General features: G+C 56.8%; 1 protein-coding gene across 2 annotated transcripts; it reads left to right on the top strand.

Annotated features, from left to right (window-relative positions):
- The first annotated feature begins 437 nt into the window (after nt 1–437).
- LOC142413418 (proton-coupled amino acid transporter 1-like) lies at nt 438–22378 on the top strand. 2 transcript variants are annotated; one of them, XM_075509541.1, is made up of 11 exons: nt 438–501; nt 4866–5015; nt 5762–5852; nt 7005–7093; nt 7331–7426; nt 8188–8272; nt 10129–10347; nt 10588–10686; nt 12129–12295; nt 18487–18656; nt 21914–22378. In XM_075509541.1, exons 2-11 carry the CDS (start codon nt 4873–4875, stop codon nt 22180–22182), a joined length of 1428 nt encoding a protein of 475 aa, XP_075365656.1. In that variant the 5' UTR covers nt 438–501; nt 4866–4872; the 3' UTR covers nt 22183–22378. The 2 variants fall into 2 exon arrangements, with proteins under 2 accessions (XP_075365656.1, XP_075365655.1); XM_075509540.1 differs by lacking the exon at nt 438–501 and having other exon boundaries at nt 4847–5015.
- Nucleotides 22379–25368: the final 2990 nt, after the last annotated feature.

The following is a 25368-nucleotide window of genomic DNA, read 5'->3' on the forward strand; positions in this document are numbered from 1 at the left end:
TGCAGGCGCTGCTTTCGGACGCAGGGACGCAGCGCCCCGCCCCCGGGGGGCACAGCCCACGCCGGGGGTCTCTGGGGGTGTAGCTCGTCCCAGCGACCATCTATCTCCCTGACACCTGCCGGCCTGCCCCGCTCTGCAGGCCTTGCCCAAGGAATAGCCCCGCTGGCGGGGATGCTCCTCGTTGCCCACGCGTGGGGGGGTCAGGGCTCAGCCGTGCCCGCCTTTGCCCCACTCGCGGTAGCCAGACCCGCCCCCCCGCAGCCCGCCCGCCGCCACCGCCGCGCCCGCCAGGCGGCGCCGTAACGCCTCGCCGCGCTTCGCCCCGCCCCTCCGTCTGCCTGTCCCCTCCCCGCCTCGCCCCGCCCTACTGCGCCTCGCCCCGCCCCGCGCCTTCACCGCTCTCCATGCGCAGGCGCGGGCGCCGCCGTCAGCTGAGCCGGCTGTCACGTGACGGCGCGGCCGAGGGAGCGGGCCCGGCGGGGTCCGCGCGGGGCGGCGGCGGCGGCGAGGTGCGGGGCCGGGGGTGCCGGGGGTGCCGGGGCCGGGGGGTGCTGCGGGGGGCTGTCAGCCGGCTGTCAGCGTGCGGGGGTGCTCAGGGATGCACGGGGGTGCCGACAGCCCGCGGGGTGCCCAGGGATGCGGGGGGTCCTACAGCCCGCATGGGTGCGCGGGGTCCCGGGGGTGCTGGCAGCCCGCGTGGGTGCTCAGGGGTGCAGGAGCGAGCTGGCAGCCCGTGTGGGTGCTCAGGGCAGCTTGGGCGCGCTGACAGGACTCGGGGGTCTAGGGGGTCGCTGGCAGCCCTTATACGTGGCCGGGTGTGTAGGGGGGTGCTCAGAGCCTGGGGGGTGCTGGCAGCTTGCGTGGGTGCTGGAGGTCCCTGGGGGTGCTGGCATCAGGCATGGGTGCTCAGGGATGCAGGAGCATGCTGGCAGCCCCTATGGGTGCTCAGGGGAGCTTGGGGGTGCTGGTAGCCCATCGATGTAGCCGTGTGTGGGGGGGTATTCAGAGCCTGAGTGGGTGCAGGGGGGTGCTGGCAGCTTGCGTGGGTGCCCAGAGGTCCCTGGGGTTCCTGGCAGCCTGCAGCGGTGCCTCAGGGTGCCCGGAGCCCACCTGAGTGTATGGGTCTGCTGAGACCCTGCATGCGCACCCAGGGGTGCACACTGGTAGTGCCCTGCGGGGGTGCTGGCAGCCCGTGGGGTTCTCCTTGGAGTGTGTGTGGGGGCACAGCCCCCCGCAGTGTGCACCAGGGTGTGAGGCGCTGGTAAGGGTGCGGGTGCTGTGTGGCACTGCGGGGAGGGTGAGCTGTGGAGGGTGCCGGGAGCCCCGCGCTCTGCGGGGCGCAGCCGTGCTGCTGCGTGGGGGTGCAGGGTGGAGGGGGAGTGGGGCAGCACGGCGTGGCTGGGGCGGGAGCTGCGGGGACTGGGGGGGTTTGTGCCGAGCAGCCTCCCTGTGGGGAGAAGCCAGGCTGGGGGGACTAGGCCATGCTGCGAAGCGTGGGAAAGGTGAGTCTGGGGGTGGCTCTGGGGCCACGGGAGCACCGGGTCACACAGGGACAAGATGACCGATGCTGTGGGGACGCAGCTGGTGCGGCCATTGTGTCTGGGAGGTGTCGTGCCGGCGTGGGCACGGTGGCCTGGGGAGGGGGCTCGGCCGCAGCCTCCCTGCAGGCAGGGGAATGGGGCAAGGCGGGAGCGGGATCTGGCAGCGCTGGCTCTCCCTTGTGTCACGCTGAGCTGGGTTACAAGCAGCGCTTTGGAAAAAAAGGATTCAACACGCGTGATGGGAAGCAGCAGTGAGTTTTGCTGTGCAGCTCGCTTTTCTGGAAGATTTCGTGTTGCCCGTTCTGCACGCAGCCCCTGCTCAGCTGGGGAGAGCTGTCAGGGTCAGCAGCAAGTTGCATCTTGCTTTTGACTTCTGGCGTGGGGTTGTCACTCTAAGGGACAAATTGCTGTCATCCCCCCGCCCCCCAGCTTTCCTAGGCGCTTTGCTCACCACAATGAAATTGCTTGTGTGCATAGGAGGAAAAAAAAATGCACGTGAAAGTGGCCAAGGAGTCGGGTTTAAAGTGGAAACCGAATGTGGCCGTTCCTGTCTTTGCTCTTTGTAATGACGAGGAAATGATGTAGTGAGGCTTTGCTTCAGTTTGAAATATTCATTGTGTGGATAAGACAAGTTTTGCAGCTTCTTCTTGTTGATTGCGGGGGAGCTGAGTGCTCACTCCCTGCTGCTATGCAACCTTTAATCCAGACACAAAGAAGGCAAGTCACGATGAACGCATTTCCCTGGCTCTTCAAAGCAAAAAGCAGCTGGGCCTGCTCTGGGAGAAAAAAAAAAACAAACACGGGGAGCGATCAGGCAGACTGATGTAACTGTGTTGTGTTTTATCTGGAGGACGTTGCTGTTGGGTACTTCAGATAATGCGCAGGCCACCTTTGGGGAGGGGTATCCGAGCCTGACCCAACCCTGGCACCCCCTCTGCCTGCTGTCCTTGCCCACTACCAGCCCTTGGTGCTGGGCAAAGCCTCCCAAGTCTCTCCCCTGTCCCTCAAGCCCGTCACGGATGACAAATAGCTTCTAACGCTTTCCTTGTGTAAACTAATGCTGCTGCTCTTCCCGGTCCCTGCCTCGCCGCATCGTCCTGCCCGTGGCGGAGCCGGTTCAGGGCATGATTGCGTGGCCCAGCTGCGAGGGAGGAGGCTGGGCAGGAGCGATGCATGTGCTGCCTTCAGCTCTGGAGCGCCTGTCTGCATCCCGGCTTGCCTGGGCTGGGCTCACCGCTGCTCTGGAGGCTGCTATTGCATGGGATGGACCGGCCCTGCTTTCTGCTGCCGCTGTTGCCCGGTGCTGCAGGAAATAAAGCAGCATTGTTGCGGTCTGGGTAACTGTTCCTGAGCAGCCGGGATCTGGAGCAAGCGTCCAGAGTTGAGCAAAGTCCCTTGCTCCCTGCTTCCCTTCTGGTCGCAAGGCTGGACCCTCCCAGCGATTGCAGCTCTTGGCTTGTTTTTGCACATAGCAGCCAGGTTTGCAGAGAGGGGTGCTGGGGGGGGAATGCCTGGGGGCTCTGGGGATGGAGCAGGACCCGAGCAGCCTGGGCTGAGCTTTCCCTGCACAGCCAAATGTTTAGGTCTGTGCCGGGGCCGCATCCTGCGGGTGCTCGCGTGACCCGGCGGGCGCCCGAGGAGCCCTCTGGCAGGAAACGAGCCCGTTTGCGGTAGCGGTATTTCTTGCTTCTGCTCGGCTGTGGCCTGGCTCCCCACCAGCACTGGCGGATGGGATGGGGAGGACTGGGACTGCTGGGGTGGGGGTGATGCCTGGGGCATGACACCCCAGAGGAGCCCTGGTGCAGGGGCTGAGTCGCCGGGCTGAGTGGCAGGAGCCCGACAGATAATTTCCCTGCCTCTGGTGCTCCTTCCCGGCGGGCACTCGGGGTGCTGGGTGCAGCCGGCGGGGCGGAGGAAGGAAAGGCTTTTTTTGGGAGGGGAGTGGCAGGCTGTGCAGAAGCAGCAGGAGCTTTTCAGGGTGTGTGTGGGAATTAAACCAGCTGACTGCCTTCCAGCTGAAGGCAGGAGGCTTGTGTCCTCGTGTTGTGGTTTAACCCGGCAGGCAGCTAAACACCGCACAGCCGTTCGCTCACTCGCCCCCTGCCAGTGGGATGAGGGAGAGAATCGGGGGAAAAAAAACCAGTAAAATTCGTGGATTGAGATAAAGGCAATTTAATAGGACAGAAAAGGAAGGGAAAATAATAATAAAAGTATGTACAAAACAAGTGATGCATGATGTGATTGCTCAGCACCTGCTGACCAACACCCAGCCAGTCCCCGAGCAGTGGTCACCGCCCCCCGGCCAACTCCCCCCAGTTTCTATACTGAGCATGATGTCATATGGTATGGAATATCCTTTGGCCAGTTTGCATCAGCTGTCCTGGCTGTGCCCCCTCCCAGCTTCTTGCTGGCAGGGCATGAGAAACTGAAAAGTCCTTGACCAATGTAAGCACTGCTCAGCAACAACTAAAGCATCAGTGTGTTATCAACATTATTCTCATCCTAAATCCAAACCACAGCACTATACCAGCTACTAGGAAGAAAATTAACTCTATTCCAGCCAAAACCAGGACACCTTGGTGAGGGCTTGCGCTGGTGCTCCTGGCTTGCAGAACCCTGCTGGCGTTTTCGCTGGAGCAAGGGCTCCGGGTTGTGCAGGTGCCTCATCCTGGGAAGCCCCTTAGTCCTGTAGGCATCTCCGTGGCTGTGAAACCTTTGGAGCGGGCGGTTTGCTGTCAGCACGTGGGCTGTGCTCCTGCCTGAGGGAGCATAATCAATTTTTTAAAAATTCTTTTTAATAAAAAGTCTTCAATTCAAAAAGAAAAAAAGAGAAGTTAGGAAACTTTCCTTTCCCTGGCAAGGGCAAGCTGTTTCCTTGCAGCAAAGTGTTTGTGGGTTAAAAGCGATTGCTCTTTCCTGGCCATCCTTTTGACAGCGCCAGGGCTGGGGACGCTGCCACTGTGTGGCTGTGGTGGCACGCTCACCACGGGGTGCGTGGGGTGCAGGGGTGCATGGGTCCCTCGCCCAGCACGAAGCGGGTCGCATCCAGGCTCTGCCTGCAGGATCCCGAGCCTGTCCTGCCTGGGCGTGCCCGAAACTGGGGCACAAGCCTGCAGGAAAAGCCGGTGGGAATGTGCCCTGCACCTTTGACCTTAGGACATGCCAGCCCTGTGATTGCTTGGGTGGGAGCGTGTTGCTGTATAAAAGCCCTGGAGGAGACCTTGCTCCGGCAGTACGAGCCGGTCTCTCTGCAACGATGGCTGACCCCAAGGAGCCTGAGAAGGGGGGTGTCGAGCTGGGCACCCCTAACGCTGCTCCCTCCACAGGGACCATGTCCACCCAGCGCCTCCGCAGCGAGGACTACAACGACTACAGCTCCACAGACGTCACGCCAGAGGGGAGCCCACCCGGTGGCATGAACGGCTTCGCCCACCCCGAGTCCTACCAGCGCTTTGGGGAGACCAATGGGACAACGTGAGTGACGCTTCCCTCCCTCCTGGGCTGGCCCGGCACCGGGGGAGGGTGGAGGGGGTAACAGTGGCTCCCTGCTCACTGCCGGCTTTGCTGGAGGATGGTGCAGCCGTGGTTTTATGGGGAATCCCTCCTGGGGGTGGCGAGGGCAGAGCTGTGGTCCTGCCTCCGTGGGGTGCTGGCACCAAGCGAGCAGCTTGCCCCGGCGTGGCTCTCTGCTCTCCGGTGAAGCCGGGCTCACCAGCAGCGGGCAGTGTTTGATGCTTTTCCCAATATTCCCCCACTCCAGCTAGGTTTGATGGGGAGCTGTGGCAAGCAAACTGCACGTCCAGCTTCAGAGGATACGTGGGCATGTTGCAGCCATGCCCTGGGGGCTTCCTCGTGCCTTATTTACCCAGGTGGGCAGAGGATGCTGCCGCTGCCCGAGGGAGACCGATCCCTTCAACTCAGAGACTTTCTTGTTGTGCAGCCCCTTGGTGCCGAGCTGCGCTCGTACTGGGTTTTGCCTCAAAGTTGGTTCTGCAAATGCTCACCTAAAATCTTTTCGCTGAGCCTTTGCCTCCAGTCCTTCCTCAGTCCCACTGGGCTGAGCTGGGTTCAGGGGACAGGATCTGGACCTCTGTGTGCGTTTGCTACTGCAGCTGAGAGTGGCCTCTGGACCCTGAGCAGGATCAGCCAAGGGCTGAGACTGCGTGTGGTCTGGGTGCAGGCGTCTGCTGATGGTCATCTCTGCACCTTCTCTCCCTCAGGTGGTACCAGACCCTGATCCACCTCCTGAAGGGGAATATTGGCACGGGGCTGCTGGGGCTGCCTCTGGCTGTGAAGAATGCCGGCATCCTGGTAAGGTGGCCCTCACCCCCCTGCTGCCCATGGGGCAGAGCAGCCTCGGGGTGCTGCAGCTTGTCTCCCTGCCAAGATGCTTCTCGGTGCTTGGCGGCTTGCGAGCTTTTGCACCTTGGGCTCTGTGGCTCGCTTCGTTTGCTGCTGAGACTGTCCTTGCCACTCCTGCGTTGTGCTGGCTGGTCTTGAGGAGTTCAGCGTGTGAGTTGGGACTGTGGTTTCCTCTGCTGGGGTCAGGCAGGGTGCCGGTTCCCTGCCTCCTCACCCAGCTGGGTCTTACCTCCCCGGCCCCTGCGACATCAGCCTCTTTCTCCAAAAACGCTCCCCTCAGGTGGCATCTCCTTGCCCTGGTCCTGTGGGTGGCAGGATCAGCATGACCTCCACTTTGGTTTGTCCCAGCCGGTCCGTGCTGAGCATGCTGTGTGCCTCCTGAGCGTCCTACGAGCCCAGCACGCGTGTAACGAGCCCCGTCGGTCAGCAGCTAAGGCTGGTGATGGGAGATGGAGGCGTGCTTCCCTCTGTGGGGTTTCACGTGGGCTGGCCCAGCCTCGCAGCTCTGGCCGTGTTGAGATCAGTGGATGTGATGCTGTTTTGCTGCCTGAGGGCTGAGTTCACACTTGTGGTCAAACAGCAGCCGCTGGCTGCTGTCACATCTCCCGCCCGCTTCTGTCCCAACGCTCAGCTCCTCGGTGTCTGTATGTCTGTATTCAGGCCAGCAACCACCGTCCGTGTGAGAGGTGGGGGCACCTCGCTGCTCTGCTCTGGGTTTCCTCGCCCAGCGATGCAGCGTTCCCATTGCTCAGATTGAAAATTAAAAATAATTTAAAAAGAAAACTTCCTTCCTTTGTCCAGACCATGACCTGTATTATAGGGATGTGCGAGATTGTTTTTCAAATTATCCTGGAAGCACTTTGCGAAGCTCTAACTGCCCCAGCTTGCTTCTTCTGCATTATTCCTGCCGAGCTCGTGGCTCTCTGTGGGGTTGCTCGGTCCTGGGGGGCTGGTTCCCGGCAGCAGCACCCGAGCTCAGGTTCAGCCTCCAGTGGTGTTTTGGCTCACCGAGCCCGTGGGGTTTCGTCTGGAAGTAAAACCCATCGTGCAGCTCTGCCTCTGGCCATCAGAGTGCAGCCTTCCCCCTCTCTTCCCCTGCAGCTGGGTCCTGTGAGCCTGCTGGTGATGGGAGTCGTGGCTGTGCACTGCATGGGCATCCTGGTGAAATGTGCCCATCACTTCTGCCACAGGTAAGGAGCAACTCCCCTTCTCGGCACTGCTGCTCCTACGGCTCTTCCTTCCTCCCCAACAAGCCCTGTTGTTTTTCTGAAGCCTCCTAGCAGCAAGTTGCCCGTGTGGAAGCCTCAGTTGGGAACTGCTTCGGGGCTTTTTCACAGGAAGTGTTTTCCCATTAATGTAATCGTTTGCCTTGGGAGCCAGAAGACGGGGCTGATATGACGTCCCTTCTCTCTCTCTTCTCTGAACAGGTTCCAGAAGCAGTTTGTGGACTACGGGGGTGCCGTGGTGTACGGGCTGGAGTCAACTCCCAGCGCGTGGCTGCGGAGGCATGCCATCTGGGGAAGGTACCTGTTCCCCCGCTCCAGGCAGGAGACTTGTCTTCAAGACCAGCATGTGCTGCAGCTAGGACAGAAGAGCTGGCTGGTCTCTGAGTTGTGTTGGCAGATGAGCGCGAGTGACATAAAATGTTATTTGGCTCACCTGCCCTGAGTGCTCAATGTCCCCTGGGCGGTAACGTTGAGGTCTTTGACTCAGTCCTGTCCCCATCCAGATGTGGCTTATGCTAAAGGGGTGGGAGAAGGAAGTCTCTGCAGCATAACAAAGGGGTAAATAGCATGTACTGCAGTGCTGGCCCATCTTGTTAGGCACCGAGCATGTCTAATGGCTGCTCCGAGGGACACTGCCAGCCCTGTGGATGTCCCACGTCAGATCGTACAGATGTTGCATGCCGATCAGATTGCCCATGAGATGCTGGGAACATCCACCTATTCCTCTGTGCAGGGAGTGTTGTCTCCAGCTGTGACAATTCAGCAGCAGACTGGAGATGCTAAACCCAAGGGGGTGACTTTCCTCGTGAGGCTGGTCCTGACCCTATGGAGGGGATGGGAGGGGGACATCAGAGAGCCTGAGGTCTGCGAGGTTAGATGGAGATATGGTCCTCTTCCCTGAGCATCGAGGAGAAGCAACCTGGGCGTGCTCTGACCTGCACACCTCAACCCTTGGGGAGCGCAGCATCGCTGCAGTGTTCAAGTGCAGCCCCAAGAAACCCAAGTGGGCTCTTATTTCTGTATGACCTGGCTAACAAACGGTCTTTTTTCTTTTCTAGGCGTGTAGTGGGACTTTTCCTGATCATCACTCAGTTGGGTTTCTGCTGTGTGTACTTCGTCTTTCTAGCTGACAATCTGAAACAGGTTAGACCTACTCCCTCCTTTGTGAGCAAGGGGAAGGCAAGAGGGGGTGTGAAGGCCTTTGATGTCCTGCCCACCTCAGTTAATTGGTTTATTGATACTCTGTGTAGACGGTACCGTGCGGGTACCAGGACCTGCCGTGAACCTCTCTTGGACCTGTTTGCATTCCAGTTTCTTGCCTCATCCCATGGCTCTGGAGCTTAATTACATGTTTAGGGAAAGAGTTTCCTTCTGCCAGGCGTCAGGAGGAAACAAACAGAAACCCTGAACCGCTTGGCTGGCTCCCACGCTGTAAGAAATTGGGAATAACAAGTCCCTGTTCCCAGCCTCCACCAGCTCGATCCCTCCCAGGCATCGCTGCTCAGCGTCGTTCCCCCGTGCGCTCCTGCTCTGCTCTTGCAGCGGTGGTCCAGTTGCTACCACTGCGGCCATGCCCTTCGTTAGCCCTTCCCTGATGCCCATCAGCTTCAGAGTTGGTTCCCGGCGGAGCGAGGGGGCTCTGCCCGTGGGTGATGGAGGATGGACGGGCTCTGCCTCTGCTCCGGGAGCAGCAGCTGAGGAGAGTCCCTCCGTGCTGCCCTGTGGGATGGCCGGGAGGAGAAAATGGGTGAATGCCGGTGCTCTAACGCCAACAGCCCTGAGAGCAGGAGCGAGCAGGGTGCGTGCACGGGGCCGGGCTGCTGCTGGCCGCCTGCTCCCCGCAGATGGCCCCTTGCTGCCGTTTCAAGGCGGGCATCTTTCTGCTGGGCCCCTTGCAGCAGCGACTGAAGGATGGCTCGAGCCACAAGGGAAATTTGCAAAAACCTGCAAATCCAACCCATTTTAGGCCACAGCCGGGAAACCCCTTGGCTTCAGTTTTGGAATTTTTTGGGTGGGGAGAGGGGAGAGTTGCTTGTTTCTTTTCGTGGTGGGGAATAGCTTGTTAGATGGGGAGCAAATGGTGCACCTCGGGCGAGGTGCCGCTGTGCTGGGCAGAGCTTTGGTTTGGAAAATGGCTTTGGAGCAAGCCGCAGAGAGGCAGGGCAGGCCGGGGCTCAGAGGTGCGCAGAGCCACCACGTGGGTGCGTGGCTCTGCGCATCCTATGGAGGATGCTGTGTTGCGCTGAAGCTCTTTAGCCTCTCCTCTGGGGCAGGACTTGCTCCAGAGCAGGTTAAATTAGTTTGCAGGCAGCCCTTTGCTGCAGTGGCCAGACGGCATCTGGTACCCGAACCAGCTTGGTTGTGGTTGTGTCGGTGATCCACAGCGTGCCCATGCTCTTGGGAGGGATTGCTCAGCCACCCAGTTCCTGGAGCAGAACTGTGTCTAGAGGTGAGCACGTGGCCTGGAGTGCCTTTGGGATGAAAGACCCCAAGGGCAGGATGATTTCCTATGAAGAAAGTGAAGTTGGGGGCCAGCAGTAGCTTCCCGATGTCCTTGCATGGGAACAGGGTGCTGAGCAGCTGAAGGGATGCATGATGTTGAGTGCAATGTGGTGCAGCAAGAGGAAAAGGACCTTTGAGGAAATAGCACCTAATGCTTCTTTCCTCTCTTCTTAACTGGCCATGTGGGCAGCACAAACCAACCTTTGCCCTCGGTGTGCTCGGCTGCTGGCTTCACGTGCACAGCGAGCCTGGGCTCGGGCAGGTTTTGCTGTCTCAGCTCAGATGCTGTAGCTAGTCCCACCTCTGCTCCTAGCAAGGTAACAGGGATTTGCTTCGAAACTACCTGAAAACCTGTGTTGCTTTGATTTTAATTGACTAGCTGTGTATGAAAGTGAGCTGATGGGGTAGTAGTCTGACCTGCCTGGGATGGGTGGCCAAGATCCACGGCTGTCAGACCTGTGTGATTGGGTTCATCAAGCCTTCCTGTGCTTCCCCAGGTCATATCTGCAGCAAACGGGACCACCAATGACTGCAACTCGAACAGGACGGTGGCCATGACCCCTACCATGGACTCCCGGCTATTCATGCTTTCCATCCTGCCTTTCGTGGTGCTGCTCACGTTCATCCAGAATCTCAAGGTCCTGTCTGTCTTCTCCATGCTGGCCAACGTGGCCATGCTTGGCAGCCTCATCGTGATCTACCAGTACATCGTCAGGGTACGTGCATGTGGCTCCCCTCTGTCATTTCTGTGATGTGCCGTGCTTTGGCAGGTGGAGGGAGCTTGACAGTGGGGTGTTTGCACGCCGTGGGGTGCTGCTCGCTCCCGTGGGCACGGCTGTTACCCTCTGCTCTGCAGGGCTTTCCCTGCAGCGTGGGGCTGTGACAGGGAGTGGTGGGAGCGGGCCAGGTCCTCCCCATCCTCCCCACGTCTGAACTCTGCGTGGGCTTTTTTCCAGGATATTCCTGATCCCAGTGACCTGCCTCTAGCAGCAGCCTGGAAGACCTACCCTCTGTTTTTTGGCACTGCGATCTTTGCTTTTGAAGGCATCGGGGTGGTAAGTCTCGGCGTGCGGCAGTGGGGCTGCCTGCACGGGAGGCTCAGCCCGTGCTCGGGCTTGCCGCAGCACCTGCTCTGCGTTGCAGCTGTATTTGCAGATGAGCTTCTCTGACGGTAGCCCAAATTCTGGATGATGCTCTTAGCTTTAGCCTCCAGGCTGTCTCCTGGGTCAAACCCTGTTGCTTCCATCTGAGGCTGGAGGAGCACATGCTCCAAACCTCAGGAGGTTGGTTGCTGCTTTGAAGGTGGCTGTATCTGGCAGTAGATTGGGCTCTGCTGGGAATCGCACTGGCAGCTGCCTTTGGCTCTGCTGGCTGACCTGTGGATGAGGAATCGTCCTGACTCTTGTTACCAGCCTGGATCCTGAAGCTGCCTCAGTGGGAGGCCAAAAAACACGACACAAAAAAATGTGTGTGGCTCCCTTTGGCAGCCACATGGCCCCAGCCTGCTGCGGGGCTGGATTTGCATGTGCCTCTCGCACAGAATGCTGTAAATAGACTGGCTGTGTCTGTGAAAAAAGCTGGGTGGGTGGGTGGAGAGCTTAATGGCTCACTAAGATGTTGTGGGTTGTTTCCGGGAGCTCCTTCAAAGGAGGAAAAAATGTTTTCATCTCTTAATATAAGCTGGATGTGTAAACACAGGGCTGGGGAGGGCCAAATCCATTACAGAAGGAGTGTTTATCGAATGTGCTGCCCAGGGCAGAGGGCTCTTGCTGGCGGTGAGGCACAAATGCTCTCTTCCTCGCATGACTTGGAGGTAGGGAAGTAAATAAAAGTTTTTCTGGTCCTGCCTCCTCACCAGCCCTCTTGTGTCTCTTCTTGACTTCCCTGCCACCCAAGGACAGCTGTAAAAATGTTTGCTGAAGTCCTATATTTGAAAGCAAGTGTTAGTAGTATAGAGGTGAGGGACTTGGCTCTGTCCTTCCTTTTTTTTCAATTGTCCTGCCTGGTTGAAATCTGTCTGGACAAACTTGATAGGAGAGGGGAGAGCGTCTTGGTCTTTCCAGAGTCTGCTCTGGAAAGACAATGTATCATGATGGGCCTGTCCCAGCAGGCATGGCTGTGCTGTTTTGCAGTGCAGAGTGTAATGCAACCAAGGTATGGGGTGGATGGCATCGCCCCAAGACGCCAGGCACCAGTGGGCACAGCTCCTGCCAAGGGGAGGGAACAGGTCCCCTCGTTAAGGCAAGGGCATGAGGGACCCTGCTGGGGACTTGCCATGCCAAGCGTGAAAGTCTCAAATGGCAGCACAGAAATCAGATCTCCAGTACGGTGGCTTTTTCAGCTGGGTTCTCCGGGCTCCATGTGTGACCATCCTGTCCCCTGGCGTGGGGGGCTGTGCTTGGCCATGGGGCTGCCTCTCCTGCTTTCCAGGGCTGAGGGGTATAGAGGAACGGGGACAACCTGCTGCTCTGTCATCATCCTCCTCCTCCTCTCCCAGGTGCTGCCTCTGGAAAACAAGATGAAGAAACCCCAGCAGTTCCCAGTCATCCTCTATGTGGGGATGACCATTGTCACCATCCTGTACATCAGCCTGAGCGTCCTGGGGTACCTGCGCTTCGGGGCGGACATTCAGGCCAGCATAACGCTCAACCTGCCCAACTGCTGGTGAGTCCCTGTGGGGAGCAGAGGGGCTGGGGGGCGAGGGAGGAGGGTCCCGGCCAGGGAGACAGGAGAGGGGGCAGTGGGGAACGTTGCTCCTTAGGAGAACTAATCTAGGTGAGCTTGGGGAAGGATCAACCGTGCCATAGCCAAACTCTCCAAAGGAGCTTGTCAAGGGTTGTCTGATGTATGGGGTGGTGAGGCTCATTGCTGCAGTGTCTGAGCTTGGTCTTGGCTCTGCAGCTCAGGCTGCTTCCTCGGGGTCACTGGTGGTTCCTGCCTGGGTAGGTGCAGCTCCTGCCTTTTTCTTGGAGCCTTGTGGTGTCTTTTTGGGGGCTAAGCAGCACCCTGGCTGGCAGATGTTGAACACAACCCCCGTGCAGCCATATCAGAAGGTCACTGAACAGTGCAAAACCTGCTTCTTTTCCCCAAATGAAGCACATGGAAAACTAAACCCAAAGCTGGGAGCTCCCAGAGGGGTGAGATGTGACGTCTCCGTGCATGGCTGTGTTCCTTGTTTGCAGCCCCGGAGCTCAAACTCCCACTCCTGGGCTCCGTGTTGTGCCTGGATGTGGCTCGTCTCGAGCCGGCGCTTTGCCTGCGAGCGCCGGTGCCGTGAGGATACCCCTTCCTTCCCACGGGGGCTGAGCTCTGCGGCTCACCAAACCTGTCTGTCCTCCTCTGGGATCCGGCGAGGCCGCTTGGGAGGCTCTGGTCGCTGGCTGGAGCCCTGCGGAAACACTCGTGGCCTGACCCTGTACCTGCTTACCCGGAGGGGTTATTTCTCCTCTTGCCGGGGCTGGTGGCTGTTGCAGCAGCTGGCCGGGCTGCGTGCGGTTCTGTCCCTGGGGGTGAATGGTTGCTCAGTGTCACGGCTCCGTATTCATCCCGGAGGCGAAATGCAAGCAATTTCTCTTGCCTTTGGGACAGGAAGTGTGGAGCTTGCAAATATTGAGAACAAATGCCTTTTCCAGTTTCCTCTGCTTGGGATTATTTGAGAAAGTCCTGAAAAAAACCCATCTCTGTTGCTTCTTACGACACGCTGCTTTGGGATGTCCGTATGGCAGGACATGGTGCCGACAGGCGAGCTGGAGAGCAGCTCTGCTCTACGCGCCGCGGAGGTACCGATCGCACGGCAGCATCTCCTGCGCCTTGGTGCAGAGCTGGGGCTGAGGGCTGGCTTTGATGCCACGAGGCTTCTTGGAAAGCCGTCCTGCGGCAACACAGTTTCTTCAGGTTTGCCTGGGAGCACTCTGAAGTTCAACAGTTTCTCTTTGATGTCTCTGCTGGCTTGAAATCCTGCAAGAGACCAGAGTGAGAATTGGAGCTGGGGGTGCCTGTCCCCCTCCCCAGCCCATCCTCTCTGCTCTTAGTAGCTGCCCAACACTGTGCAGGGTGACTTGCTGTCTCTTCCCCACTGATGAAGTGGATCTGGGCAGGACTCAAATTTTGAGTCACTGGTGGGTTTCCACGTGCTGACTTCCTAGTGCTGTGCAGCTGGGGCTCTGGAGAAAGCAAGGATTTAAAAAAAACCCTGAACATAGAACCTGTTTTTGCTTTAATTATTGCTATGTGGGTTTCTTTCAATTTGAGTGCATGGACTTTCATTCGTGCTGGATCTGTGTAGTGACTGAACTGCTGGATGTTGGTGTCGGTGTGGCAGAAGGTCTTGCTCCTGCCGAGAGCCTTGCTTCGTCCCCTGCAGAGGCTGGGAGTCCTGCCAGGTCTCTGCTCTCAGTGAGGAGGGATGGGACCGGTGGAAAAACATGCTTGTGTTGTAGGGAGATCTGAATCCCACCGTGCTAAGCACAGTAGGCGTGAATCCCATCAGCTCAGCAAGCTAAAGTGAGGTGTGGAGGGGATGAAATGCTGCTGCTGCTCCTGAAGGTGGAAAGCAGGTCAGATCCAGGTCTTGGGCTCTGCAGAGCACCAGGTCACGCCACAGCCTGTAACATCTGCTGACCTGTAATGCTGCCCGGGGGCTTCTGCGGGAAATCTCAGCTTTGTTTGCTCTAAAGGATGACGCGCCCTTAGAAGAAGGTAATGGGATTTCTGTGACTCGCTAGGCTACAGAAAGATCCTATTTCAAATGCACATTTCTAGGAGTATCCACGCTTTCTGTCAAAGTACTTTTCTGGAAAAAAAAAAAAAAAAAAAAAAAAAGTAGGTTTTTTCAGACAGGGAGAAGAGAATCGCCCTTTGGAAGCAGCGCCTGGGGAAGGCCTGTGTGCGGCAGGGCTCCCGCCGGCTGCCTCTGGGAAGGCGTGCTGCAGTCACTGTGACTCAGCATGCAAAATGCTTCGGCGTTTGTGCATATTGCTTCCTGGCAGAACGTTCGATGGAGGCTGTAAATATTGGACTTGGAAAGGGGTTATCTAAAGTAAGGGCTGGGATACTTGAGGTAAAGCCTTGACTGCTGTATTCCCATGCATTAAACTGTAGGATGGGCGAAGACTTGCTCTTGAAATGAGTGTTTTGCCCATCCTGCTTTGCCTGCGGGCTTTCTCCCCAGCAGTAAAAGATGCTGGGCTGCAGAAGCTGGTCATGAGGGCTGTGGGTGAGGAGTCATGGCGCTGGCCTGCAGCATGGGAGACAGGTGAGGATTGTGGTGGAGATGCTGCATCCTTCCTTGGCTGTAGCCGTCGCCTGGAGGTCTCTAGACCAGATTTTTTGAACGTGTTGGGAATCGTTGAGTTACAGGATGACTAAGGACTTTTCCAGCCTCATTTCTCTATAACCGCAGCTTCCTCAAATGAGGAGTGTGTCGGTTCCCAGTGCCCAGGTCTAACCACGGCCTCCGAAATACCGCACTGTTATGCAGAAGTCCATCCTCGCGTCCTTGGAAGGGTTGCTTCACTCCACCATCTGAAGAGTGAAGAAATGCTGTAGTGAGGGGGAAGATGTCTGGTTGCGTATGGCCAGTTGGAGGTAGGTAATGACAGACCTTACGGTCAAAGGATGATATGCTATTTCTTGCAGCTTGTTGGGATGGCCTGGTGTGGCTCTCTGGGTTAAGTATGTGGTTGCTGTGGTTGGCAGAGCAGCCTCTCCAGGGCCCTGCGTGGACCCGTGTTTTCTGTGGCTCAAGGTTAGCACTTGAGCTCTTCCTCTTCTTGATATTTAAAATGTCCTTTGAGCTTGTTGTCCTGGTTCCTGACCTGTACAGGACTGGTCCCCAACCTTTTTCTGTACCTTTTTTAGTAACATCTCTTAATCATGGATTGCCCTGGAGCGCTTTATGGCTTTACAGCATCGCTTAACTGAAAATACAACGATAAGATATGCAGGCCATGGGGTAGGTGGCTCAAGGCTACTGAGCACTCAAGTCATGTGTGGCTGAGTGGGCGCACTCTGGACTCTGATAGCTTTGTCTTTAATTTGCCTATGGAATCACAGGATAATTTAGGTTGGAGAGGGCATCATGAGATCATCAGGTCCACCCACCCGCTCAAAGCAGGGCCAACTTAAATTTTTAATATTGGTAAGGAGGGAGGTTCCCCACCTCTCCAGGCCCTTGTTCCGGTGCTTAACTACCCTTTTGGGATGCAGCTCTGTCCCATTGCCCCTGGTTCTTTGCTGCACAACTCCGAGAAGAGCCTGTACATGTCTTCTCCGTGCTCTCCCATTAGGTAGCTGAAGACAGTAGTAACGTCCTCCTTAACCTTCTCTTCATGCTGCATGAGCCCAGGTCTCGCAGCCTCTCCTTGTATGTCGTGCTCCAACCCCAACTATCCTAGTAGCCTCCCCTCAACTTGCTCTTCTAGGTCAATGTCTGTCCTCGGAGTCTCAAGACTGGACACAATACTCAAGATGCAGCTTCACAAACCCCAGACAGGGGAGTAGTCCCTACCCTTAACCTGCTGGCTACACTTTTGCCAACACAGCCCGGTATGTGATTGACCTTAATCACTGCAAGGTCCAGCTGCTGGCTCATGTTCGGTTTGCTGCCCTCCAGCTCCTGTTCTCCTGGCCAGACGGGAAGCTGGGCCCCAGTCCTTCCCATGTGCGGGATTTTGTGTTTGCATTCGAACTTTGCCCATGCCACCACATAGTTTAGGTCCCGCTCCAAGGTGTGTCAGCCATTCCCTCCAATTGGTCTTGTTGGGAACTTGCTGAGAGCGTGCTCTGGGTTGCTGAGAGCTCATCCAGGTCACCAATGAGGACATTTCCATGATTGCCCCTTGGCAAATACCCGCTGGCTGTTCACCCTGTCCAATATGTGCCTGGAAATGGATGCCAGGAGGACTTAGCCCATACTTTTCTGGGGAATGAGGTGAGGATAATTAGCCTGCACCTTCCCTCATCCTTCTTGAAGGTGGATATGATTCTTCTTCCCAGGCAGTGGGACCTCTCCCTGATCACCCTGCTCTTTTAAATATGATAAAGTGGCTTCAGGCTTATGTTGGCCACAACCTCAATACATCTGATCTGGTCCCATGGACTTGCATAACATCCCGTTTGCTTAGGTGATCCCCAACTCCATCCTCCGCTATTGTGGGAAGCGTTTGACTCCACCAGACTCTGCCACTAGTGTTCAAAGTTGTCTTGCATGTGAATACTTGGACTTCTCTGGTTTGGGGCTGTTGTCGTAGCAGCTGGATGCTGAGCGCCAACATACAGAGGGACACTGGCTTGGGCCCAAGGAAGGTAAAGTGGTGTAAGAAGGCAGGAGGAGCCAGATACCTTCCTCAGCTTGGATCCACTTCATATTTACCCAAGTGGTATGGCCAGGACCCAGGTTTCCTGCTTGGTCAGCGTGTCTTGAGTTGGGGAGCGGGTAGGACCATCTGTGATGTAACTAGTTACCATTTCTCTTTTAGAGAGGCTTGTTCTGCTGTCAGGGGGCTCAGGACACAGGCTGGGAGGTGGCTTTTTGGCCACCTGCAACAGGCTCTCTCCTGCAGCCACGCTTGCCCCACTGTGCTATAGGATCTGGGAAATGGTGAGATCTGACTCGGGGTGAGCCTAAGGTGCTGTTTGCAGCCTGTCTGCGCTCTGCCTTCCTTCTGCTCAACCCAAACTGCTCTTTTAACTGTCTTCCCCCCCAAACGTGCATTATGCAGCATTCCAAAAATAGCTGCTCTTTTTTGTTTTATGGAGGAGGTTGAGTCGCAGCTGGTGGCGGTGACGTTTGCATTGCATTTGCTTTGTAAGCCCAGACTTATCCCAGCAGTGCTGTCCTCTTTCCCCTACTCAGAAGTCAAGCAGTAATCGAAATCTGTGAAATATTCATGGCTGCAGCTGATAAGCCTCTTTAAAGGTATTCGTAATCTGTTTTGAGAATAAAATCCAGCTGGTTACAAATAGGAGAAAAGGAGGGGTTTTTTTCTTCCTTCAGCTCAGAGGCTGGATTCTGTTAGTGAAGGTCAAGGTGAGGAACCTCTGGGATGGGTGATGGATGCAACTTCATTCTGGGTCACCAGCCAGCAGTCGGGATTGCAGGCTCCTGGGAGGTACCAGTGCTATTGGATATTTGGGTGTTGTCTGTGTGGAGTGATCATGAAGAAGGCCACCCTGTGTCACCGCAGACTTTGCAGAGTCCAGCCTGGTCAAGTGGAGAGGGTGGTGCAGAGCCTGTATCCCTCTGTAGGGAGCGAGGTACCTGGAGGACTCATGACTTTGTGCAGCCAAGGGCAGTGCTGCACACGTGAGCATCTAGAAATGTAGCTGGGTGCCTTAACTTGTCGAGGAACAAGTTAGGCTCCTGGTCCCTTGGCCAAGGACACATCAGCATTCCCTGTGCCTTTGAATGAGTTAGGAGCAGGACAGTGGCTTGTTGTTTTTGTTGGTTTGTTTTGGGGTTTTTTTGTTTTTTTTTGTTTTTTTTTCCCAAATAGCGCTCAATATCTGTGCCCACGAGTTTTCCCAAGGGGAAGCAGCACTTCAGAGGCTGCTGGCCCAACTGCTGGCCTCATGATTCCTTACACAAAGCCAGGACTAAAGCCTCTGATTAGGTGTGGGGGCATGTGTTACCATGGCTTGGAGGTTGCTCTGTCTCCTTGCTATCTCTTGCCCAAGAAAGGTCTCTGTGGATTGAATGCATCACCCCTAATTTTCCAGGAGAGTGTTCAGGAGGGGAGACCATTGGGACACAGAAGTCCTTTTGGCAGAGCGTTCCCCTTCTGCTTTCTGCCGTTGATGCCATGGGGGCTGGAGCAAGAGTGTGCCTCACTGGGTCTCCTCCTTCTTGTTTGCAGGCTGTACCAAGCTGTCAAGCTGCTCTTCTCCTTCGGGATTTTCTTCACATACGCCGTGCAGTTCTACGTGCCCGCTGAGATCATCATCCCTCCCCTCGTCGCCCGGGTGTCGGAGCGCTGGGGCTGGCTGGTCAACCTCCTCCTCAGGGTGGCCCTGGTTGGCGTGACCTGTGAGTAGAAAGCAGCCTGTCCGAGTTCCGCTACGAGGACGTGGCACCTCCTTCCAGCCGTGGGCTGGTGGTGCTGAGAGCTTCTTTGCCCCTTGCTTTGCTGCCTCTGGCCCTGCTGCTACAGCCCTCACAGCAGGGAGTCTCCTGGACCTTGCTGATGCAAGCCAGTGGGGCAAGGTGGCCTCCAAGGAGAAGCAGCAATCCTCTGCCCCCTCTGTATGGGACTGGTCTTCTCTGCGGAGGAGTAGTAAACTTCCCACATCATTTGGAGGTTGCAGATCCCCCTGGAGCCTCGGGCCTGGGGTCCCCCTGATGGCACTTCTGAAGTCCATCGAGTCCCATCGAGCTTTGTATGAAACACTCCCAGCACCTGGTCCGGTGCCAGGGCAGCCCGGACTGGAGGCTGTTTTCCATAGGCAGTGTGCAGCCAGGCTCCTTGTGCCTGCGCGACGGGGGCACGGCTGCAAAGGGGTCGCTGGCCACGAGGGAAGGCGTGTTCCTGTACACGCACACATTTATTGCAGCACGTAGCACAGCAGAAGACAACTGAAAATAGCACACGACCCATAACCAAAGCCCCCACGTGCCCGTGGTCGCAGGGCAGGTCTGGCTGGATCAGCCCCAAATGGTCCCTCTCCCTTGACAGTGTTTGGTGCCTGCAGTGAGGCTCTGATGGAACGGGCTGCTGGGTTCAACAAATTCGGTACCACATATAGGGCTACAGCTTCATACATCCTCACTAGATAAAAGAGGCTCTGATGGAACAGGAATCAAGCCTGGTGGACCTTCGGGAAAGGTGCGGAGCAAATCAGGTGCAGGAGTATCTGATTTTGGCTGGCTTTGACTCCTGAAGGCTAAATCCTTGCTGTTGTCAGCACAGCTGAGACGCTTGACTGGGTCGCCAGGCGTCATCTGCTGAAAAAGAGCTTTTCTCCATGGCTTGACGCTGCTGATGCACCAGAGTTGAGCATCAGGAACCTGGCCCCGTGTCCCAGCTGGCTTTGGTTTGGGTTTGAGAGGAACATGGTGCTAACTCGAGGGTGGTGGAGCTGGCTGAGAGCCGGGTGCTGCCGGTTTCTGGGCTCTCACTGATGATGGGCCAGAAGCGCTGCATTAACAGGGGTGGGCAAAGCCCTGTCTCCTCCATGCTGAGTTCCTGAAGCGTGCTCTGCCTCAACGCCTGCAGCTGGAGGGATGGTGCAGGGATGAAATCCTCCCGTGCTGGACCACGTGCTCCAGCCACCCTGGTGCTGTGGTTGGGCTCGGAGCCTGCCTGCGGGATGGGAGCCTCTCCTGGAGGGCGTTGGGGTTTGCCTGGCCAGGGAGCCGAAGGCTTGGCGTGATGGGGTGGCTTTAGGCACTGACAGTGGCTGTACCCTCCTGTTTGGAGGTAGGGAGGCAGCGGAGTGTTGGTGGAAGGCTGCTGGTTCCTTTGTACCTCTTCCCCTTACCTTTCCACGTAAGACATCGCTGTGGCTGTTGGCGAGGATAAAAGCAATTAGGGGGGTTGCATGAATATTCATGGGGTGATTGCGTGGCTGCAGAACAAGCCCGCATCATGGCTTTGGCTTCCAAAGAGAGGATGCAATTTGGTGTATGGGTGTCTTTTAAGCTTAGACTTCAAAACCAGCACACTTAAAAACCTTTTGAATTAATACCTGTGGAAAGCACAGCCGTTGCCCCTGGAGGCTGAGGACTGCAGCTAGTGCTCCAGTTCTGCTTGTTTTAGAGGGGGCTAATAATTTTGTTTACTTTGAGTCCAGAGAGTGGTGTGGGATGGGCTGAGGATGCTGTTAGGGGTCAGCAGCTCTGCTCTCCCCATGGGCTGCTGGACAAGGGAGGCTGCTCGCAGCAGAGACCTGGCAGAGCACATCTTTGGCTCTGTGCAGGGCTGAGCCCCAGGATAAACTTCCTCCGGGTCAGCTCAGCAGGGACCTTTGCTGCTGTGCCCCATGGCAGAGGGACGGTTCGTCTCTAGGCTTATCCACCTGACAGCAGGGCTGGAGTGGTGGCAATATGCAGAAGCATCTCCTGTTTGTGTCTCTGCCTGCTGTCCATCTCCCGAGCCTTCCATCTGCTGCGGTGCCGTGGGTGATCTTTGGCTCAGGGAGGCTCCAACAGCCTCTCTCGCCTGCAGCTGATTGCCAGGGAGTGAACAAATCCCTCCAGTAAGGAGCCCTGACATGCCCCTTCTCCACCGAGGCTGTAGCTGCCATGGTTCTCGGTGTCTCCTATTTCTAGGCAGAGCTTTCAAAGCAATAAACCAGTTTATTTCTCTTGGTCACTTTGACTAAGTGCTCAAGTCTGCTTTGCTTGCAGAGAATGTTCTTTTGTTGTGCGAAGCTCTGGTTGCCCTTTCCTCAGGCTTTGTTTGACCAAAAAGCAGCAGTGATGCTCTTGAGTGTCCAGGCTGCTGTGGATGGGGAGCTCACTTGGTGCGTGAGCGTGCCGAGGGGCACCGCTCCCAGCTGCAAAACAGGACCCTGCTGATCCTTTATTTTAAATCTGCCCCCCAAACGCCAACACTGTGGTGCCCCAAGAGGAGCCCAGAGGTGGTGGCAGCTGTGGGCTGGTTGGAAGGAGAAGGCACCAGCCCTCCATCCTCCCCTGGCCCTGAGCAGGGGGAGGGGGAGCAGGAATATGCCAGAGTTTGCACCTCTAAGTGCAAGCTGTCAGAAGTCTCCCAGGGGGATTTTCCTTGGCTGCAGTTTTTACCTGACAAATGTTCTCCCCCGGGCTGTGCCACGGGTGCTCTGCTGCTGGAGCAGCTCTAAACACATGCAAACCACATGGGTTTATCTGGGGTGGGGGGAGATGGCTTTTTCCTCCCGTCTCCTGCTTTTATGGGGTTTCTGAGGCTTTACAGCTCCCCAGGTGTGCGGAGCAGGAGTGCTGGCTCTCATGAGGGGGCCGGGGGTGCTGGCAGCCGCTCTTCTGCCAGCGGCATCTGTTTGCTGGGGCACTGGTCCTGCTCAGCCCTGGAGCTCACTGCGGCGGTGCCCAGGGCGACAAAAAGGGTTTGGGCTGCGTGCTGCACTTCGTTAACTCAATGCAGCGGCTTAATTGCTTGTTGGGGAGGAGTTGCTGGAAAACACTCAGCCACGTCTTCAAAGCTCTTGTGTCAGGGGAAAGGGCAGAGGTATGATTCAAGCAGATGGCATCCCTGCGGTGGGTTTTTGCTTGCTTTGACTCAGGGGAGGAGGGTCTTTGCTGTCTGGGAGCCGGTAGCACTGACATCATGTTCGCTCCTTCTCCAGGCGTGCTGGCCATCCTCATCCCGCGCCTGGACATTGTCATCTCGCTGGTGGGCTCTGTCAGCAGCAGCGCCCTGGCTCTCATCTTCCCCCCGCTGCTGGAGATCGCCACCTACTATGCAGAAGGCATGCATCCCCTCGTCATCGCCAAGGATGTTGCCATCAGCCTCTTCGGCTTCGTGGGCTTCGTGGTGGGGACGTATGAGGCGCTGGTGGAGCTGGCAGCGCCCGCCGCCACCATTGTGAACACCACCAGTGCCGTGGTGCAGTGACGGTCCCGCTGCCCCGCCGGCCCCTCCAGACGCCGTGCTGGGGCACACGGGCACCGAGTGCTGCTGGTCCCCTGGGGACAGTCTCCTCTCTTCTCTGGGGAAACGTGGTGGGTTTGGTCTGCGAGAGGACGGGGCTGCCCACCATCGTGGCTGCCCATCTCCAGCTGCAGCAGGGTCCTGTGCTGGGCTCCAGCTGTGGGGCATTGCCTTCCTTGGGGGCTTTTTGGGCAGGTGATACAGCAAAACAGCCCCCTTGGCACCTGTGTAAATAGCCACTTTGAGAGGTGAGGAATCCTGGGGATGTAGATTTTGATTTTATTTTATTTTTTTAAATCTCAACCTTTCTGTATTTCCCCCGTCCCTTCAGTCAGGGCGGGGACAGGGACTGCTCTTTTTTGTGCCAGTTTTTTTTTCCCCCCTCAGCACTTTATTTTTACAGCAACAGAGAAACCTCAGCTCAGGTTGGAGAGCGTGGAGCTGCCTCTTCGCTCTGGCCTTGTGGGGAGGGTGGGCAGAGCCCGAGGTGCGGAGCATCCCGGGGCCCCCCAGCTCTCCTGCGGTGGGATCCCCAGACACGGGCATTGGCTCCTGCTGTGCTCCGGCTCTGTTTCCAGCCACCTCGGGCACCAGGCACAGCACCTCCCTGGCCTGGGAGGGTTTGCTGAACCCTGGCCCATGCTTTCAATAGTGACACTTTTTTTCCCCGTCTAGCGCACATACCTAACACGTGGCTTTCGGAAACGTTAGAGAACCGAGGCATGTGGAGAGCAAACGGGCTCTGCCATAAGGAGGGTGCGAGCCGGTTGCCTTTGGCTGGGAGCCCTCTCCCTGCACGGGATGGGGTGTCCCCGGGGGTTGCCGTGTGCTGCCCGCATGCCGCAAAAATACATCGCCTTGTTTACAGTGCCCGAGCTGGCCCCGGCACGCTCTGGCTGCGTCTGCAGGCCGATACTGAATGTCACATCACACACAAACCGCCCATTATATATATATATATATATATATAAAAAATATATTTTTTTTTTAACCCTTTCTCTCCTGGTCCCACTCCCTCTGCATCCTCTGCCTCCGTCCCAGCTCCTGTCCTCTGGTAGGATGCAGCTGTCTGGTGCTTCTCCCTGTGCTCCTGTTGCTTCTTGCCTTGTGCCTGGTGCATGCCTGGAGGGGACGGTCCCCGCTACGCTGCTGCTTGCCTTCCTCTCAGTGAGCCCAGCTTCCTCCCTAGAGAGTTTCCTTGCCTTTCTGCTGGATTTCTTTTTTTTTTTTAAGACGAGAGCAAATGCATCCTCCATGGGATGTCTTTTCCTAGTGGTGCAAAAAGGTTTTGGCTGAGCCACCCCTCTGCAACCCCGTGTCTGGGCCAAACTCCTCCCTGCCAACGCAGCATCTCCCAAATGCCGGCAATGTGGTGGCTTCCCTCGGAGAGCCCTTATCCCCGCATCCCGCCGTAGCCGTGTCTCCCTGGGGGTGGGCAAAGGCTGCTGGCGGTGGTGGGAAAGGAGTGCGAATGTAGCACTGGCGGGCTGCGTTCCCCTCTTTGATGGAGGATGAGTGAGGCTTGGGGTTATTTTTGGTGTTTGACCCACTTCTGGGGGGAGAAGGCTGTGCAGAGCGGTGTCCCTGCAGCCTGCCTCCTCGATGTGTGGTGTTTCAGTGTCTTGTACTGTGTCCCCCTTGCTGGCTCTGCTTTGGGTGCCCCATGCCGGTATGTGGACCCACGGCCGCGTGTGGGGTGGGTCTGTGCCACGTTGCTGCTCCTTTCCAGCCCCTCGCCTGCTCACTGCATCTCTTGGGGCTCACCTCGTCTCCTCCAAGTCTGTGCTGGTGAAGGTTTCGGCATGCTCTGGCATCACTTGGTTATGGGCAGAGCAAAGCTTTAAGTCAAATCCTCCATCTGGAGGACACCGTGGGGGTAGAGAGCAAACACCCAGGTCTGGGATGGGGAGGGGGCTCGCGGACAGGAAAAGTGCAATATTCACGTCCATCGCTGTGTCCTGACCCCGGCGTGGCCCTTGGGGGTTGGGTTTGGGTACGGAAATGTCACCCTCGGCAGAGGAGGGCATGCTGTGAGGAGCAGGGGACGTCTGATGCTTGCCTCCGGCTCTGTCGATAGCCCACAAGAAGGCTGGCCGTGTTTTGGGGGACAGCTGTGTGACAGGGCCTGCCCCCAGCCCGGCACTGGGCATCAGTGGGTTTGCTGGCAGGGCACGTAGCATCCAATTCACTTTGCAGTCAGCGGTGAAGACCTCATTTCCCAGGAGACTGGGATATCTCAGCAGCATTAAACGTTTTTTGCAGTTCTTCACTTTTATCGGGGTGAGCAGGGGGTGTTCGGAGATGGGGCCAGATGTGCTGGTGGGGCACGTGGTGTGAGGGGCTCTGCCGAGCCAGGAGGACTTGACACAGGACCCAGTGGACACGAAAACTTGACACTTGTGTATAGTAGGCTGCTCTGTAACCAAGGAAATTGTCCGTGTGAATATAGAAATGATTAATGGACGTGTCTCGTGCCTATGGATATTGTCAGTGTACAGCGTGTGTAGCTGCCCAGTGGAAGAGCTGGTGCTGCACCTGAATCATGTATGTTACTTTAATCAATAAATATGACATATTTTTTATGTGAAAAGGCTCTGGGGTGTGAGATGGGGGTTTCTCTTCTACCAGGCAGGTGTAAAACTACCTGTGGAGCAGGTCTGGGGGTCTCCAAGGGGGACCTCGCTCTGCTGGGCTGGGTGGGGCAGCAGCGTGGCGTTAACACCAGTGGGCTTGCTACAACTTTTGGGACTTGTCTCTTTGTTTTTTTTTTTTCTTTTTTTCTTCTTTTTGCAAATACCACCAAATAGGTGGTATCTGTGGCAGAGCGGGAGACCTGGAGCCCAGCAGGCAGTCAGGGTCAGACCCTGTGCTTTTCCCACCCCCACAGCAGCATACAAGACTTCCCCTTCTGCTGAGGGTTTCAAATAAAAGTGTTTCAGCTTTGCTGCTCTGAAAATCAGAACTTTTCTTCTGAATGCATTTGTGCAAGTAAGTTGTGGCCAGAGCCTTTATTGGCTTGCTAGGCTTGGCTTTTCTCTGCCCCACCAAAGCTGCGCCTTGGCTTCTTGGTTGTGTCCTGGGACCCAGCAGCCTGGTTTATGCCAAAAGTGGGGCTGCAGCTGAAAAAAGAGCCTGGCACGTGCTGATGGC

This window comes from Mycteria americana, chromosome 8 (genome assembly GCF_035582795.1).
Source record: "Mycteria americana isolate JAX WOST 10 ecotype Jacksonville Zoo and Gardens chromosome 8, USCA_MyAme_1.0, whole genome shotgun sequence".
Lineage (NCBI taxonomy): Eukaryota > Metazoa > Chordata > Aves > Ciconiiformes > Ciconiidae > Mycteria > Mycteria americana.

Bases quoted from the DNA above. Each gene is read 5' to 3' on its own strand.
- LOC142413418 (XM_075509541.1), top strand. From the start codon at position 4,873: ATGTCCACCCAGCGCCTCCGCAGCGAGGACTACAACGACTACAGCTCC. The intron at 5,016-5,761 runs GTGAGTGACGCT...TCTCTCCCTCAG, and splicing joins GGGGAGACCAATGGGACAAC to GTGGTACCAGACCCTGATCC. The intron at 5,853-7,004 runs GTAAGGTGGCCC...CTTCCCCTGCAG, and splicing joins TGAAGAATGCCGGCATCCTG to CTGGGTCCTGTGAGCCTGCT.